At 43.6% G+C, this 20257-nt stretch overlaps 1 protein-coding gene across 1 annotated transcript in view; it reads right to left on the bottom strand.

The window, feature by feature from the left end:
* Nucleotides 1–20257, bottom strand: part of WWOX (WW domain containing oxidoreductase) — a 956041-nt gene that overhangs the window by 907664 nt on the left and 28120 nt on the right. The window contains exon 5 of the mRNA XM_021705703.2: nucleotides 88–194. Within this exon, the coding sequence (XP_021561378.1) occupies nucleotides 88–194 (107 nt within the window). The remainder of the gene's footprint in view (nucleotides 1–87; nucleotides 195–20257) is intronic.

Below are 20257 nucleotides of genomic sequence, written 5' to 3'. Positions count from 1 at the left end.
TTATGCACTGCACTAAAACCTCCATGTGTTTATCCCAGCATGTGTATTTGACAATTTAAAAAAAAAAATGGTCAGGGGCTTACTTACCCATTCTCCTAAAATCTGTGACACAGCTTCATTGGCCCTTGTCACATTCCTACAGGCAAGGATCACGTGTGCACCATGGAGGGCAAAAGACTTGGCAGTTTCAAACCCTATGGTTTAAAGGAAAGTCAACATTAGAAGACACAATGCAAAACACTGACTCACCTGAAGGGCCTTTATTGAGCACCGCGCACATTGCCCCAGCGGCTCTCAGCCAGAGGCAATCTGTCCCCTGGTAGACAGCTGCAAATGTCTAGAGACATTTTCAGTGGTCATGACTGGGGACAGGGTGCTACTGGTCTCTAGTGTGTAAAGGTCAGGGGTGCTACAAAATACCCTACAAAGCACAGGACAGTGCCCACAACAAAGAATCATCTGGCCTGAAGTGTCAACACTGTTGAGGTTGAGAAAACCTAGCCCAGGAACACACCATCCCCAAGGCGTAGGACAAACCATAGGAGAGCTCACAGCACAGTCCACCATATATAACAACCGCCTAATGAGAAGATCCTGTGTTAAATATAAAGAATAAGGATGTATAAAGACTCAGACATGGCCACTGCCCTTGAAGAGTTCACACTCATTATAATAAGAAAAAACAGACCTGCAAAGGAAAACAAACATACAACACTTTTATTATATTCTGGACAATGCACTCTGCACTGTGCTACATGCATCCAAAAATGGCAGCCCGGGGTTCCCACTGAGAACAATTAGAAGAGCTACACCAAACAACACACATGCACACACATGCACACATCCTTGAAGGCATCAGAGGGACACTATGACTGAGGATTTGGGGACCCGGAAAAGCGGGAAAGCCAAGAGAGATGAGCCAGCTTTGGTGCTGCCATGCCCAGTGAAGGTATTCTTCAAAAGTAAAGGTGAACAAATTTTTAAACAAACCAAACAAGACAAAGGAAAAGCTGAGAGGCTATGTCACCATCTATGGCCAGATCTGGCCTAGAGGAGACATTCAAGGATGCTCTTCAAGCAGGAGGAAAACGACCCTCGAAATCAGGAGGTGCGGAAAGTAACAAAGAGTAACACAAAGGTAAATTTATGGAAAAATAGAAATGATAACAATAATAGCTTGCAAATTTTGAATACATAGAATTACTCTGTTGATAATAACAATGCATAATCTAGGAAAAATTCTATATATTTAAAGAAAAGCCTCAAAATTAAAACTCTGGATCCATGTTTTGAACAGAAAGGCTACCAAACATTTAAGAAAATAAAAACACCTATCTTCCAAAACTTCTTCCACATAATAGAAAAAGCAAAAAAAACTCAACTGTTTTATAAGCCTCAAACTCTTTAGTCATTAGGGAAGTGTAAAGATACAATGAGATTAAAAAAATAATAATAAAATTAAAAAGATTCAATTAGATACTACTACATTCCCATTACTACAATGGCTAAACATTAAAATGACCAGACCAAACATTGGCAAGAATGTGGAACAACTAGAACTCTTATAAAGTCTAATTCCAGAGCCTAAAGCCTACACCACTGCTCTCAGGCACCTCTTGTAAGCTCCATGGAAGACCACACAACTGCACCAAACAACAAACCAACCAGTCCTACTAGAGGGAGCAGCAATGTGATTCAGCCAAAGCCATGTCAAATGACCGCAGATGACTGTTTCCAAGATACTGTTTATATGTACGCAAAATCAGAGTACCATTATCTTACGGAGATTGCCATGTGAAAGAGTCTAGCAAAGTTCACTCATTCATATCTTCCATATATCTAATCTTCATGGAGGCCAGTCTATTTATATAAACTAGCTCTCGGGGGAAGCCAGCACAGATCACAGTGGGAAACTCAAACTCAGGAGTTTGACATACCAATGTTGACCCCAGCTCTAGCTATTTATAAGCTGTGGACTATGCCTTTAACCCCATCAGAAACTGAGATCTTTTCTTAAAATGAGGAGTAAGTAGTTAACTTACACTAAGAGCCTAATATAACAAAAGTAGATGGAAAACAAGTGTTAATTCCCATTCTTTCCAATATCTTTGGTGTAAAGTTCCTGTGTCTCCTCTGTGATTTGTATGATCTATCAAATACAGCACAGTCATTACAACTGAAAAGTTAACAATCTCTCCTCAATCTGCTCCCAGCAGCAACCCAAGAGCTGACTGGCTTTAATATCAACCAGAATTTGAAGAAATTAGCTACAAGACCCACCATTCCATTTGTGTGAATATTGGCTCTGGAACACACGTGAACTTCACTGTTGAGATAACGAGTTATTTTTCAGATAATGCCAAGTTCTATATCCCGAGATATTCACTTTACCATTATCTAAGGACAACATCCTATACTTGAATCTGATGCTAACATGATGCCCAAAGGAATTCCAATCTGAAATACTTAACATCTACATCAGTTTGCAACCTCCTTGGTGTATGTAATGAAAGCAGACTGAAGCTGTATCTTCTTGAGGCAATAAGTAAAACACCAGGTTTTGTAGCCCAGCGGGGGTGGATGGGGACAGGCATAGGACGAAATCTTGCTGACTGATGCGCTACATCAATCAGACTAATGAAATGCTGACGGCCATGTGGAGGGAACGTGAAGTGGCCAAAAATGACTTCACCTGCACTCCCAGAAGATCTTGTTGAGATGGTGGACTCTGCGTCCCTGTGAAATGTCCAGGTCAGAGCAATTATCAATAATATTTTTCATCACATTTTCATCAGAGGATAGAAAAAGAAAAAAAAAATTATGTTGGGAAAGATGGCGGACACAATGCTTGGTCATTCGTTAGCAACCATCTTTTAAAGGGGCCGAGAGGGCATGGAGACAATGCAGGGCCAGGCTGACCCCGAGGCTCCATCTATTGAATTTAGAAGTTCAAATATAAACTCCTTAGAATCTGTGCCTTTTTGATCCCTGTGTCCCATGGGACTAACACCCAGTGGGATTCAACAAATACCTGCCAGGGTCGTATAGGTTGTTCATAGGCTACAATTCTGGACTACTGCAAAACAATCCAAGTTGTTTCAAACAACACTGATGGCCCTCTGACTTCCTTTTTTAACAATGAATAATTATTAAGATCCTGCAAAGACAGGGCTCACAGCGGTTTTGAATGACACCAGCTAGAAATCCGTGGGGAAGAGCATGTCCGTTTCCTATCAAAATTTATTTTCCCAGGGGCGCCTGGGTGGCTCAGTTGTTAAGCATCTGCCTTCGGCTCAGGTCATGATCCCAGGGTCCTGGGATCGAGCCCCACATCGGGCTCCCTGCTCGGCAGGAAGCCTGCTTCTCCCTCTCCCACTCCCCCTGCTTGTGTTCCCTCTTTCACTGTGTCCCTCTCTGTCAAATAAATAAAATCCTTAAAAAAAAAAAATTTATCTTCCCAAACAAACCTGTTTAAGTCACACTATCTCAGTTGACAAAATGACCTACGGCAAAGGACTTTTTATTACAAAAAGGAAGGCGCCCGACGTGATGACAGCATCAGGCTGCAGCCACAAGTCTGCACCCTCTCTGTTTCACAGAATCCCTGCCTGTGGTTACAGTTCAGCCATCTACCTGCGTCGCATAAAATGACCCTCTGGCTCTTACGTCTTCCCTTATCTGAGCAACACGTTACACGTTGCGGGTCTCCTTTTAAAAGCTGTGAGAGATAGCTCCATTTTCTTATCCTTTACAAGTGCCTTTGGAGCCAAAACCAAAGCATGGATATTTCAAAAGATGAAGGTTTAACAGGAAGGACAATAACACTCTCCTAGTAAACCGTATCTCTAGAGTGTGGAGTTTTATGAAGGAAAAAAAAAAGAAAAGAAAAAAAAAAGTTTAATAATGCTACCTACTGCTCAAGTAGGTAGAATAGCATCCCTCATGCTCCTAATACCACGGCTGATGACCAGCTTAATTAGCTAAATGTAGTAGTGCTGAGCCAATTCTGCAGAGTGCCAAAGTTTGTGCAAAATAATGAAAGCAATGGTTTACTAAATTTAATAACCTGATTCATCTTATAAAAAATTAACTTTATGACAATGTTTAAATTGAACCAGCTTAACTGCATGGAGGTGGTGAGTGCGTTCAGAAGAATACTTAAAGCTAATAATATAAAGAAAATAGAAGAAGACATTTTAGAACAACGGGCAGCATCTGCTTTCCAGCACTTGTTACATCTGATCCAATCAGGAAGATTAAGTGGCCACGAAGGTTTAATATCTTGCTGTCGAGTTTTAAGCTCTGCATACAAACATTAAAGTACCATAAAAGGGAAAACATACCCCCCCCCCAAAAAAAAATACTAAATACCCGCTTGTCTCACACAAGTTTTCATTCTCAAGATGGAGGTTACAGGCTGGTGATCACGGGATAAATCAAACCCGTGGCCTGTTTTGTTCAGCTCAAACATTGTTTCCCTCCCTCCTCCTCTCCCTTCCTTTCCTTCCTCCCCTCTTCCACCTCCCACCCTCTCTTCCTCCCTTCTTTCCTCATATGAATTAGTTACCAGCATTAAAAGCCCAGAAAATGACATATCTAAGGGCGGATGTCCAACATCTCTGAAAAAGCTTACAAGTGGACTACACTGGGCCCCCATCCCACGGTTGCCACAGGCTAGAGACATGGGGTCTGTGCCCTCCTGTTGGCCCCGGTCACCACCCATGCTGCTGACTTCACCTGCCAGACCACTGCGGGCATCTGATGCTCAGACGCACATTATACAGGTAAGATTCACGCTAGAGACAATACTCCAGCCTTGCCACAAAACTGCCACAATCAGAATTTTCACATCCGAATTGTTGCACCTCAAAGAATGTGTCACACTGACCTGCTCAAGATTTGACTGAAACCCTGTCAAGCCCCACTCTGTCAAGCATAAGAAGATCAGGACGCCAGCTACCCCCTGGAAGGCCTGGCGGCAGCGCTCAACCCTACACAAAGAAACACAGGGTGACAACTCAGGCACCCGCAGGAATTAGGATATATGTGGTGCACATTTTGTGACCCACCTTCTTGGCATTTCCCAAATGCCACTGAGCGGTAGCAGAAACTGTGGGCGAGAGCTATGCTGTGACCAGAGGACATAAAAAAGAAAGGCTGGATACATGGCAAGACAAGATCATGGATTGGCAAGAGGCCCCATGTGAAGGAAGAATAGGGAACCGGATGGGAGATGAACACCTGTCCAATAAGCAGAAACTGTGGGGCCCTGGCAGGCAACAGGGAGCAGCACTGTGAATAACAATAATTACAATCAGTATTATAGCTATATAATTACATATTATATAGTTACACATATTATATAGTTATAATAATTATTATTCCATCCATTTAAGATACTTCTGGTGGTCATGCAGAAAGTGACTGAGCTGAAGACACTGAAGCCTTGTGACCAGCCAGGAGGGGATGAGGTACCCTCTGAGGCTGAACAGATAAGGGAAAAATGAGAAAATAATTCGGGAAGCAAAGCTCTCCAAAGCCTGATGACAGTCTGAGTCTACGTCTGAGGGGGCACAGCAAGTCTCCAAAGACGCCGGCCTGGCCACATGAGAGGCTGGCCACTGGTTGACTGATCCAGGCAGTGACTACAAAGGAGGACCGGGTTTGTGTGTGGTGGTGGAGGGGGCAGACGAAGCAGGTGACCTCACCTGGTGAGACTCACTGGCAGGACGGATAGGTGTGGACAGAGTCACAGATTCCTCAGGCACAAAGGACATCAGAGTGGGAACCCAGTCCCCACAAAGTCTCCAATCAAGTAGGAGCTAAGAACAAGGCCGGTTCTTTCCCCGACACTGGGAAGGCTCCTTCTGGTTTGAGTTTTTTAATTTTCTCCATATTGTGGATTTACTTGGGCAGTGTCCCCATTTACTGTAAATTATGGTTTTAATTATCATTTTTATTAAGATGCCCAAAGGAGTCGGGGCTTACAACACCCGTAATTTTTAATGGGTTGTTATTATTAATTTATAATTGAGAAACACTGGAGACAAATGTTACTTTTAACTGCACACAATTAAAAGGCCAAGAAGATAGTGATCCTCCACCCCCCAACGCACCACTAAAGCAATCTTGAGAAACAATCAACAAGTTGTGGAACATTCCAGCACCAGCCAACTCGCCCCACCCGGAGCTCTACCGTCAGGTACAGAACAAGAAGAGAAGCCTTCATCCTGAACTAGATTTGCGGGAAATTCAAATTTGGGGACAATTTTCGTGTTAATAAACCACTGCTTTCAGCATCTCCCACATCCTCCCTGTAAGTACAAGGACCATACTTCCCAAACCCATCTGATTCACGTAAATGAAGCTACAGGAACACTGAAATCGAACGCTCTAAGGGCATATCTCGGGGGAAGTTCGAGGATACGCACTGGCCATCACTGCCAAGGTCAACGCCACAAGTGCAGGGACCAGATAACCCACACCGCTGTTTCTATGGCTGCCTGAATCGCCTGACCGATCACGTTTACCTTCCACGCCGTTCCAATCCCGTAGTCCTGAGTTCCAAAGAGTCAGAAATCACACCCACTCCATCCTCACTGCAACTGCCAGCTCTAAATAAATTACAAGACTATCCAGGCCTCTCCAGGGGAAAGTGAGTCATAACCTGCCCTGCTTTTAAATGTGTGTGGTATACACAGCTGGTAACAAGTCCTATAGAGAGGTTCCTAAATACCCCTCACAACATAAACAGGCCTCAAATATAAATATTTACCAAAGACAGACACCAATTTGAGAGATGGGGATACGGAGGCAGGAAACGGCCCGTTCACGTGGGATATCTTCTTGATATACGGCCAGGCTGCACTACAGTGCTTGGGGCAGTATAACGCTGCGGCCGGAACTTTTCCGTAACTACAGAATCAATTCCGAGTGACTACCTGGGATCTCTCAAGAGACAAGACGGACCCCAGGCTGCCTGCTGTGCTGCCGCTGGGCTGCCTAGGTAAGTTCTCACCCGACCTGCCACTGACAGTGCATCCAACTCCCGCGTGTTAGGAATCGCAGAGAAAAGAGCCCAAAGAGACTGTGATTAAACATGGTCCGAGGCAGCCCCAGTGAAGACAGCTTTGTAAGGGCAACTCGATGGAGCAGGGTCCATGCAGGTCAGGGTGTGGGCGAACCAGGCAACCACATATATTAACGGTGGGGGGAAGCAGGGGAATACAAAGTGACCCAACATCTTTGGGGACAACTGGGCTATCTCCATCAAAGTGCACATGGCCACGCCCTTTCACCCAGTTGTTCCCCATCCAGAAACGTGTCCTACAAATACACTTGCCCACAGGAGCAAACACGCGAGAGGAATGTTCAACAAGCACTGCTTGCGACAGCCAAAAAACGGGAGCCCCTCTAAACGTCCCAACAATTATGTGAAGTGAATCAGTGGCGCGCCCAGAACAAAGGGCCGTGCTGTAGTCAAACAGAACCAGGTGACACGAGAGAGGGGAAACATCTCCTGCTATGTTATGAAGGGAAAAAGAAATCAAAGTGCAGAACGGCATGCATGGGTGATCTCCTCAGCTACACACGAAGGGAGGGGTGGTGTGTGTCTACATTTGCACTAACACTGACCCCCTGGGCACGTGAGCTATTGGCCAGGGACTGGGAAGACTCATTTGCATTTGCCCACACAGATGCTACTTCCGTTTTTAGCACACGCGTGTACATGTGTAAGAGTAAGACTACAAGTGAACGACGGAATGCGTCTGATCATTCACAGGCCTTTACAAGCTTTAACAGAGAGAGAGCGAGGCAAGGGAGAAAGGGAAGAGAATACGGTACTTTCTAGCATCCTGGTTTTTAGAGAAGGACCAAAGAAGAAAGCGAGGAAGACACGGGAGCACCACTACACCTCGAGTCCGGGGCTGCAGGAAATACAGCAACGCCAGGACAGTCACCGTCACTGTCGCATCACTGAGAGAACCACAGGCCCAGTGGGTTCTGGCGCTCACAAGATCAAAGGGCAAACAGGAGGTGCGGAGGCCTGAGTCCACGGCAGGTGAGTTCAAAGCCACACACACACAGAGGAGGACAGGAAAAACCCAACTGGGAACACCACTCACCTGCCCAACTGTCTGCTGACTGTACTGTATCTTATTCCACCGACTGATAGAACCTATTGTTTGTGTCTCTTACGACGTATGTTTCCATTTTTGGCATTTGTAGGATTTAAGCCAAACCTTACTAAGCTGTCATCCTTCTGAAAGACAGAAATGATCCCCACGCCACAGGCCTCAGTGCCAACAGCCTACCAACAACGCCCATTTCTTTTCTGTGTCATCTTGTCAAGGCAAAGGACCTAGGCCTCTTCAGCTACTTGAGTATATAAACATACTTACTTAATGGAATCTGTCCCCAAACTGTGATTCATTATCAAATTACCTTCTCTCTTACTTAATATTTCATCACAGGGCTCAGAATTAACACCATCCTTTGCTTTCACAAACAGTTCTCCGCGTAAGGCCTACCAGATGGGATAACTAATCCGCAGAAATAACGTTTCTCTCCACATTCTCCAAGGTCAACAATGTACAAGTACAGACTTAATTGAACCCTGCCTCTACGCTTTCAACCAGTTGAGTCCTTTTACAAGGGATGGTCTTAACACCCTAGCCATTACAAGTCATGCTCGAGTTTCTTCTTTCATTTCTGAAAGGCTACAGTGCTGAAGTTTAGAGAGGAGACTTTATGAAGGCCAAAGACAAAGACCTCCCCGCCGATTCAAGAAGAAAGTGATGCCACACCGGATTTTTTAACAAAGCATACATAGTACTTTTATAAACGCAGGCCAAATCCTTAGGAAGACAAATAAAACAGCATGAAACAGAAGAAACAAAAAAACAAAGGCTTCCCAGTTAAAAAAAAAATTCTTAAATCCAGCTTCTTAGATGTAGAAACCTGTATCTCTTTTTAAGGCTCTCGAGGCGATACAGCCTCTCTCGCTCACTGGCACTAATACAGGGAAGAACACGACAGCTCTAGAATCTCAAACCCAGGACATGGGATTTGGCCCACGTTTATGCTCTTCAGAGGGCAAAACTTTCATAACTAACAAATCTCACACACACACACACACACACACACTCCCATGGTGTCACCTCTTAAATGCCACACGCACAGCAGTATTACTAAGAGAACCAAAGTGTCTCTGCTGTTTGCAAGTGGAAAGGTTTACCCTGAAGTTTGGCCTTTTTCACTTTGATGGATTAATTTATAGCCACTTCAAGAGGAGAGAACCTAACCCTGAATCTGCAAGCACGCTGGATTATGTTACCGAGCAGTTCATTGTTTTCGCAGCTGGGCCAGGATTTCCTTTCAAGACTGAGGCCTCAGTCACTCTGCAGTCTGCTCAAGACAGGCTTCTTTATGATGCAGAGCAAACAGGGAGGCCACCGGGGAACCACACGCACTTGTCCAGAAAAAGACCCCTTTCTTTTACTTTCTCAACAACCAATGGGGCCAGCACCAGCCTATCTCCCAAGGCATTTTCCACTCCTGTCAATTAAGAAGTGGTTAGGAAGGGATTGTCTGAAAGAAGAGGGAAAAAAAAAAGAAAAGAAAAGAAAAAAAAAAAAAAACTTCTCCATTCCATTGAGAGCTTCCAGAAATGGAAAGCCTGCTCCAGCCTGCATCTTCAGTGTGAGCCTTCTAATTCAAGCACCAACCCCCAAAACTTTTTTTTTTTCCAGATCGACCTTGGCTCTCACTTTCTAAAAAGTAGCATATTACTTGGCCTCTTTGAAAAGATTAAATTCTTTATGCTCCCAAGGTCATGTGGAGGTGCTCAGAACACCACGCTGGGAAAATTCAGCACTTTTTTGAGGCTCACTTTAGAAGTGTCCAAATTGACTTTCATTCTCCACCGCTTATAACATTTTAAGATGCAACTTCTGGGAAGTACGATTGAGGTTCCATTGTTGAAGCCAGCTGCGGCGGGAGACGGGCCTTCTAACTCTGCTCTCTGGGTCCACCACGGCCTGTGCTCGAGTCAGACGCCACCAACTCCTCCTCGCGCGGGGACAAAACCAGTCACTGGACTCTACTGCGATGGGTTAGGGAGCAATTATTAAATGAAACATTTGCTCAAGGGAAGAATGAAGGGGGGAAATCGGAGGGATAGACGAACCATGAGAGACGATGGACTCTGAAAAACAAACTGAGGGTTCTAGAGGGGAGGGGGTAGGGGGATGGGTTAGCCTGGTGATGGGTATTAAAGAGGGCACGTTCTCCATGGAGCACTGGGTGTTATACAGAAACAATGAATCATGGAACACTACATCAAAAACTAATGATGTAATGTATGGGCATTAACATAAGAATAAAAAAAAAGAAACATTTGCTCAAAATGTACGATAAGGAGATGAAGCATACTGTACTTTCGAGCAGGCTGAATTTAATGAAAAAACACCTAAGGATAATCCTTACCTTGTAGTCATGAAGGAAAAAGCACCCCAGGTAATCTATGTAACCCAGACCATCCTATAATCTTTAATATAATTGCTTTTTTTATTTTTTATAAAATATAATGGGCTTGGACGTGTGTGTGTGTGTGTGTTTTGTTTCTTTGCTTTTTGAAGACTCAAATGCTGATACTATCTCATTTCAACTTGGAAAAGAAATTATTTTTGTAAAGGAAGTTGCTACTTCAGGTGAGTCCTCTTGTAATCGTCAAACAGTCCACAGCGTCCCGTGTGGAAGGTACGGGCGACACCGGCTTCAGAAGAGGAAGTACACAAAGCTCCTCACTTCCTTCCACAAGCCAGGCTGCACACACAACAAAGCACAAAGAACCTTTCCTAGTTTCACACTTACGTTTTTGATAACACACTCGGTGATTACAGTGCCTGGGTCCCCAAGGGACATACGATTTGTAAAAGAAATTCCCCATTTCTCTGCCATTTTTTAAGCTGAGATCTGCTTCAACAAAATCAGTCTCACTCACAAGGGGAAAAGGGAAGTTTTGAGTTTGATAACACTATTTTGGAATACCATGATGAGGGATTGGTAAAACACACCAATTTTAAAATCTATACCTCCCAGTAAATGTATAATCTAACCATCAGCTGTGATCAGGCACCTGCTTGGCATGAATGTCAGAGATGCGCAGGGTGCCTTCCAGCTAAGGCTGATTCTGCCTGACTCCTGGAGATGCAGCTAGCTGTAAATCTGTGTTTGGCCCCCCTCTTACCACTGCTGCCTCTGGGCCAAGAGGGTCCCAGTAGGAACCACCACATAGGTAATATGCATGATTAGGGATTAGGCTTAACTCCATTTCAAAAAAGGAGAGAGAATGCTCCAAGTAAAGACATGTGGGCCCTAAGAGAGGACTCCGGCTTGCACAGAGCTTCTGTGCAAACTGAGCGCCTCGAGGGGTCTAGGTTCCCAGCAGTCGGAGCCAGCGCAACCGGGGAGCAGCTACAAAAGATACCAACAGAGATTTGCCCTCCTAGGATTGATAGCTGGAGGAAGCATGCACAACGAGATTTTTTATTTGGCTCAAACATGCAGCCTGCCCCTCAAGCATGTAACATCTTAGAGACCCTATCAAGACAAGGTGTACTAGGGGCACCTGAGTGGCTCAGTCGTTAAGCGTCTGCCTTCAGCTCAGGTCATGATCCCAGGGTCCTGGGATCGAGCCCCATATCGGGCTCCCTGCTCCGCGGGAGGCCTGCTTCTCCCTCTCCCACTCCCCCTGCTTGTGTTCCTGCTCTCGCTATCTCTCTCTCTGTTAAATAAATAAAGTCTCTAAAAAAAAAAAAAAAAAAAAAAGACAAGGTGTACTAGATTTTCTTCAGTACTTTGAGACACAGAGGAAAAAAGAAAACATGAAATCAAAGAATTTCTTGGAGGAAAAACAGATCAGGAGCCTTACCGGTTGTTATGGACTGAACTGCATCCACTAAAAATTCCTACCTTGAGCCCTAAGCCCTGATGTGACCATACTGGAGATGGGGCCTCGTAGGAAGTGATTAAGGTTAGATGAGGTCATAAGGGTGGGACTCTGATCCAATAGGACTGGGTCTCCCATAGAAATGTGTGCACACAGAGGAAAGGCCATGTGCAGACAGAACAAGGAGGAGGCATCTGCAAGGCAAGCAGAGAGCCCTCAGGAGAAACCAACCCTGCCAACACCTGGGTCTCTGACTTCCAACCTCCAGAGTCATAAGAAATACATTTCTGTCAATTAATCACCCAGTCTGTGATATTTTGTTACAGCAACCAGGGTGGACTAATACACTGGTGCTTTTAACCAGATCAGCTGGTTCGAAAAGGAGAAAAGGCAATGGATCCTAAGCTTTCTGGCCTCAAACACTGGGAATTAAGATCAAAGAATTTACGTCACCCCTAAACGAGACAAGTAAGTGAGGTGGAGCAGATGAGACTGCTACCGGTCAGAAACCTAACTTCTCTTTGGGGTTTCTCTTGAGAAAACTGAAACATGTATCTACCAACAAAAGAGAGACTGAAGTCCTTGCTCCTTAAAGAATGGTACCTGGACCAGCAGCACCATCACCTGGGAACTCAGAAATGCACATTCTCAGGCCCACCCCACACCTGCTGAAGCAATGACCTGGGTCATGTTTGGCTCAGTGATCTGTGTTCTAATGAGCCCTTCCAGACACTCAGATTCCTGTTCAAGGTTAAGAAACTCTGGTCTTGTTAATGCCCAGAACTCACCTTCTCTAACATGCACTGTCTAGCGTTTCCCATGTACAACTACTTTTACATGACAGTCCCATTTAACCCTCAACGCCATGGGTATATGATGCTACTATCCCTACTGTACAGATGAGAAAACTGAGGCCCAGAAAAGCCAAGGTCAAACAGCTTGTAAAGTGGAAGGGTGAAGACTGGACCCTAGGGCCTGATGCCTCTAAAGCCCCTTGCAGCTTCCTCCTTGGCAAAGCCAGTCCACTTTCCCTCTGAACATTGGTACCCCCCAGCGAATCTCATGGCAGAAAATCATTTACACATCTCTTCCTACCACTGTCCTATCAGGGTTACTCTTTGGAGTCAGAGAAACTGGAGTCAGGATCCTGCCTCTGCCACTTTCTTGTAACCTTTGAGCCTTGAGAAGGATGCTGTATGTTCTGGGTTGAATTTTGTATCCCCCCCCCCCAACCTTAAAATTCACATGTTGAAGTCCTATTCACATGTTGACCTTATTTGGACATAGGGTTTTTGCAGAGGTAATCAAGTTAAAGTGGGGTTAATGGCGGGGGCGGGGTGCCTAATCCAATGAGATTAGTAAAACTATGGACTCAGCACACATACCGGGAGAACACCACAAGAGCATGAAGAGGACCAGATACAAGCCCAGGAGAGGCCTGTAACAGACCTTTCCCTCACAGCCCTCAGAAGGAGCCAACCCTGCCGACACCTCAATTTTGGACTCCTAGCCTCCAGAACTGTGAGGCAATAAATTTCTGTTCTTTAAGCCCTAGTCTGTGGTACTTTGTTACAGCAGCCCCAGGAAATTAATATACTTCTATGAGCCCAAGTTTCTTCATCTGTAAAAGGGGCCTATTAAGAGGTACTCCTTCAGGGTTGCAGGAATGTCAAATGAGATAGCTATCAGAGTTCTTGGCAAGTCACAAACTCTCAATACATTAGGCTTATTATTGCAACGATATTAGCTAAAACACCCTCCATGTGATTTATATCTCAAATTTTCCTATAAAAATCTAAAAATCTGTATAGGAGACTAAATAGAATAAATGATTCTTAATGTCTCTAGTACCTATTCAACAATCACTGGTGCCCCCAATTCTTTCCAAAAAAGTACTTAGAACAGTCTATTATAAACACCCACGTACAACACAGCAATTAAAATAACATGAAAATCGGTGGTTTCCAGGGACAAGGGGTGCGGGGTGGTAGAATAATAAATTGCCTGGGGCAAGGAAGCAAAAGAAAAATTTCTGTGGAGATGTAAATGTTCTCTATCTTAACTGGGTGGTGGGTTACCTGAGTGTACACATTTGTCAAAAATCATATGTACAATTAAAATGAATGAGCTTATGTGAAACTTCCAAAAAGTTTATTTTAAGTGAATGTGTATGCCCATATTAAGAAAAAATAAATAAATGATTTACTAGGAATGTAGAGTAAGCTGGCTACTTATATGAGCATTCCAATGTTAGCTCTGAGCTTCCTGGCAACCAAGGCAAAGAAAGGAAAGGGAATACTTTATAATGCCCTCCTTATTAAATGAGAAAAAGCATACCAAGGTTTTAGGAGAGATGAGCTTTGTTCTCTTAACAACTCTTAACATTTTTTTTTTTTTTTTTTTTTTACAACTCTTAAATTTTGCCAGAGGAATCCTTATACGAGAAACATGTGTTAATAGAATTAACCTGTGGTTTGCAAACTTTTTCTGTGAAGCACCCAGTAGTCAGTATTTTGGACTTCGCAGGCTATATGGTCTCTGTTATAACTACTCAATTCTGCTATGTTAAAAAAATATGAAAGCAACCATAGATAATACGTAAATGAGTGGGCATCACTGTGTTCCAATAAAACTTTATTTACAAAAATAGGCAAGAGAGGTCTGGATTTGATCCATGTGCCATAGTTTGCTGATCCCTAGAAGAGACAGTGCACTTTTAACATTCAATTCTAAGCTGACCTGAAGCCAAACAGGAACAAAGCATGGGAGGACAGGAAGGCGACCTCAACCTATAAATTTTTTAGAACCCATGTGGATAACAACCACAGAAAATTTTAGGTAGTTTACAAGATCCTATGAAAGTCATCTGCTAAAGAGAATCTCACTAAGACATACATAAAACAAAATTTTTAAGTATTCAATTTGCATCAAAATCTTATTATACTGCTTCACTCTGAATTTCATTCAAATTCAACTTACTCTAACTGCATTGGCTTTCTACTGCAGTGTTGGATATTTAACTATAAACTACATCCTGCCTCTCCCTTTGTGTGTAAAATTGACAAATGTGTTGTTTTTGGATTCCAGAATTCTGGGGAAAGCCAACTTAAATGAATTAAGATGACTAATGTGTTGATTCTGTTTCCAATCCAACAAAATGTTAATGTAAGAACCATGTCATATGATGCTATGTGTTTTAGTTCAAATTTAACATCAAATATTGAATAAGGCAGTTTCTAAGTAAATTACTAAGCTAAAAATATTCCTTCGGCATAGCAAGAACTCCATCTTGTTTAAAATAAATGGAAATTTGAACATCTTTGCTCAGATCAGCCTAAATAAGAAATTAGAAAAATGCAAACCTCCATTATAGTCAACAGTATTGATTCCATCTTTCTGGAGAAAGTAGCACAATATTGTAGATATCAAAGAAAAGGATTCATTTAAATCGTGACTTCAGGCAAAGTCCTACATGGAGCAAACGCTCAGAAAGAAACAGTGCTTTTCCAGGGCACCAGGTAAGTAATCACATCCAAGGTGAGTAATCACCAAGGCACCGTGGACACAGTCGTGAGACTGACAACCCAGGTGTCTCCGAACATCCAGTTACTACAGGGTACCTGGCATTCCTAGTTCTTTTGCAGCATGAGAATGTTTATACAAATGTTTTCATTGCGCTTACTGAACATTTGGTGGAGGAGCTCCCATGGCTATAACACACCGCCACACAGTTTTGTTGTAAGTAAACTAACATTAGTTTTTCGTCACGTAATATTTGAGTAATTTCTATATCCACAGAAGCAGTAACTATGACACCTTTAAGAGCTGTTGGAAGTATTGCAAAGCCTGAATATAATTCCATAAACATTTACCACGTACCTTCCATGAATAAGACATTAAACGTCATGTCTTAGATAGCCCGCTAATTCTAACGCCAAATCTTTCTGGTTTCCTTAATTACACCTACTGACCACCGAAAGGGGAATTTTGATAACTGTGAAAATCAAATCTACTAAGAGATTATTTAAAAAGAGAAATCAATAATTAGGGGGTCCCAGCTTTCAAAAAAAAAAGAAAAATTTTAAATTTTAAAAGGAAGAATTTAGAAATCCAGGGTCTAGAAATGGAAACTACATAGAATATATGTATTTACCCCCTAGATTTTAGATTCAACTATGACAGCCTGTCAGTAACTGAATTTTTTTTCATTACCTGCCAGTTCCTTAGGAAATTTCCATTGTTTAGCACAGGGTAATTCTGAAAACAATAATTCTTTATTAATTGCGTGCTGAAAAATTTCTACCAGAAAAGTAACCAATACAATAAAAAGTTAACAAAAACATCTCTAGGCATATCTTATCTCTAGTTCTATTCAATGATTTTTTTTATATAAATAAAAGGACTCTCCAAAGCAAGTCTCCATTTAACTGCTACTGACAGTTTAAGTGCCTTAAAAGTATCAGGATTTCTTAATTCAGTGTCCATCTCTTCCCCTCAAAATTACACACAAGTGCCCAGCTATGAATATATTTGCTTTCCCGCTGTGAAAAGGGGCCAGAGATTCCAGGACATTCTCAAAGGAGTACAGAGGCCTAGAATTTATTCTTTTTTTTTTTTTTTAAGCAGAAAACTGTGAAAACATTGTGTTTGTTCCTCTGAAAGGTAAACAGAAAGAAGTATCGTGTACTTAACAAAATAGAGTCCAGAACAAGTCCATCCGTGCAATCATCCCCTTGTCCCCAGCATCAGAAGGGGACCTTAACCATTAGGAGTCTAAAATTGCCTCTGCAGCATCCTCGGTAAGCAGCTGCGTACACACCTTTGTGGCCGGGAACTCATTTGCTCCAGGCACCCTGTTCTGTTATTGGAAAGCAGGCAATCCCCCAACCTGGTTCCTAATAGGTAATAAAAACAAGACAAAAGAGCGATTACTTCTGAAAATCAGTCACCATAAGAAAGCAAGCTCCACAGGGCCAGGGGCGGGGGAGCATATTTTGCTCACTGCTGTATCCCCAGACCCTAGAACAGAGCTGGGTACACAGTACACACTCAATAAGTATCTGTTAAAAGAATGAGCTGTTGAAGGTCTGCTATGCGCTGGACAGCATCAATACTAGAAAGCAAGACCTCTTCTACAGCACGGTTCTTAATGGGCTGAATTGTGTCACTCCACAAAATAAATGTTGAAGTCCTAACCCTCAGAACCTCAGAATGTGACCTTATTTGGAAACAGGGCCTCTCTGGAAGGTAATCAAGTCAAAATGAGATCATTAGTGTGGGCTCTAGTCCAATATGCCCGGTGCCCCTGTAGAAAGGGGAACTTGGACAGGGAGACAGACACACAGAGGGGAGATGTAAAGGGATACAAGGAACACACCAAGGGAGCAGGAAAAAGACACTGGAATTTTGCTGCCAGGGCCAAGAACCGCCCGGGGCAGCCGGAAGCCAGAAGAGGCGAGGAAGGACCTTCCCCTACAGGTTTCAGAGGGAACAGAGTCCTACCCACACCTGGACCTTATACTTCCAGCCTCCAGAACCTGGAAACAAGGAACCGCCGCTGCTGACGCCACCCAGTTTGTGGCACTTCGTTCCAGCAGCCCGAGCAAACTAAGACAACAGTGGAGAAGTCATCACAAAATGAGATTGATCAATATCCCTTTGGGGGGACCATGTGGTGGGGCAGGGCTTATGAGAGCACAAGAGATCTGGTAATGGCTCAAGGGGGGACTGTACTGGGACCCTTCCTGACACTCCCAAGTATCCCAGTCCAACTTGACTCTGGCCGCTGCTGCAGACACCAGCTCATACCAGGCAGCTAGACAGACCCACCCGGAGCTGCAATGTGGAGTTTCCCTGACAGGCAGCATGGGGTACCTGCAGAAACCAACCCGGGATTCATCCATGTGCAACCCCAAAATGCTGGGGCACAAATACCCCTGTAGGGCTACCCTTGTCTGATGGGGGTGGGAGCCGATGGGACAAATGCTTTCCCCTTTCATTCCGCAAGCAGACAGCTCTGAGATGCATCTCATAAGGCTCCTCCGAAAGATCCATGGAACTGAATGCTAGTGGCCCAGAGCACTGCCCAACTCATAACACACCCCTGCATTGCCTCCCCCTCCTTCCTTGTTTAATCCCCTCATCCCTCACCCATGCTCTCCAAAATCACATCCCAAATTATCTACACATCAAACTTTGTCCCAGGCTCTGCTTTTAGGGGAACCCAAGCTAAGATTAAAAAAAAAAAAAAAAAGAACAAAAACCTCTTAAAACATTTGCAATACAGAAAACTTAGTTTTTATAAGCTGGAATCAATAGAAAAGCCTACTCCTATTCTAATCGATTGAATGCTGCTTCCTTGTAGAATACTGTCCATTGGTCCCAGGTCTGTCCCTTGAAGTGAGCCGGGTTTCTCTTTCTCCTGGATAGCTATTGCAAGAACTAACTTATGTAGACATGACTTCGAGAGCCCTTAGTTTGTCCATGCTCCGACCAGAAATGAACACAATATTCTAGACGTGTTTTGATCACCAGGACTGTTTACCTCTCTTCACAACACACCAGGAAAGTTTCAACCAACCAAAGGTATAAACAGGTTGTCTACAGCAGAGCCTTTCTTTAGCAAACGTGAAGGGGTGCAAGAGATGCTGCATGGTCGAAACCTCTCTGAGCAGCTGTAGGTAACAGAGATGCCAAATGATGATTGCGATTCGGAAGCCGAGTTTTCACCATGTGCTGCCCTTCCCCATCAGTGGAGTGGTACATTAAGCACTTGACTCCCACTCTCCCACAGAGTGGAACACGTGGTTTTCACAAGCTTGATCACGGTCTATGGCAGCTGGGTGATTACTACTGAAGTGAGGCAAACACCAGCCAGCATCTCAGAACGGGCTCCCCCGAATGTGTTTTATTATCATAGAGAAAAAAATAAATAAACAATTCAAAAAAAAACACTCCAGAGATATGGCTTCTTACCATATCTTTATTTCTGTGGAAAGGTCAGTTAAATCCAGAGACATTTACTCTTGTTTAACTTTTCCTCGTTCCGCCATGTTCCAAGATGGGAAGAGCAACACCCATAAGGAATTAGCACTTAGAGCCCACTGAAAAGTAAGTGCCAGATTTAGTCTCTCGTCCTCCTCTCCCCTTTTGTTCCCACATCCCTGTTTTGCGCTAACCATATCACACACATCTTTACTGCTCAACTGAGTTCTAATTAAGCATTATAAAAAATAAAACAAATTAGTTGCACGTTGTAAACGTCCATTGGCAAGTATAATAGCATGGTTCCTAATGAGAAGTAAATTTAATAAAATTTAAAAGAAATACTTCATGGAAGACAGAATAATTAAAAGGCATACTGTGCTGTCAGCAAAATTGGGTTGGCTCCTGCAGTATTAGCAGAGGGAGCGGCAACTGCCGTGGGCTATTTTGCAATTTTTCTACAGCGCAACCATTGGCTCTCCTGAAGATGGCGGAGCCAGGCACCCAGTGGTCCCAGAAACCATCTTCCGGACAACTCCCAACCCTTCAGCCATTTAGAAAGCTCATTTGCTCAATCGAATTCCCACTTCCCTTGAATGAGGCACTCCCCCCAGCCACCCGCCGGTCAAGCAATCCTACACAGGATGCCCATGCACTCTGGACAAGGTCGAGGTCTAAGCGGGTACGGGAAAAAACAGGCCAGCTTCGCTGTCTGTTCTGTCACGAGTACGGACAGTGGAGCATACGGAACCACAGCTCTGCAAAGGCCCCTTTGCTATCATCCACTGGCCATTCTGCACACTGCCAAGGGCCAGTCAAATAAAATGGGCAAATATTTATCAAACTCCCAAAGGGGAACAGAGACTGGGACAGCTGTGGAGCTGCCCCTCAGGAGGCTGGCTCCTGTTTGAAACTCAACTGATTTTCCTTCCCTATTTCATTCAAGCATGCATCTTAAACCAGCTCCCTCCCTTTTACCTCTTAAGAAAAACTGTAACTTTCTCTCTGCTGGCGTACATACGAAATTATCCACGATAAAAATCTTTTTAAAAATAAATGTAAGACTTAGTCCTAGAAGCAAAACAATCGGTAAGGTGACTCGTGCTGAGCAACACAAGGCAACAGACATCACATCACAATGGGTATTTTCACATCATCTCACTGGATTCTCCAGCTCATGGTACCCACTTCGTACATGAGGAAACAGAGAGTCAGGGGTTAAGAATATAGTCCAAGGATACAGAGTTGGCAACTTGGAAAATAACAGAAGTTTAGAAAAAAAGAGAAAGAAAACATTGTGTTTAGTTATCCAAGAAAAAA

Source organism: Neomonachus schauinslandi, chromosome 16, assembly GCF_002201575.2.
Source record: "Neomonachus schauinslandi chromosome 16, ASM220157v2, whole genome shotgun sequence".
NCBI classification, from domain to species: Eukaryota; Metazoa; Chordata; class Mammalia; order Carnivora; family Phocidae; genus Neomonachus; species Neomonachus schauinslandi.
Note: the sequence above shows the minus strand (reverse complement) of the source record. Positions and strands in the feature narration are given on the sequence as shown.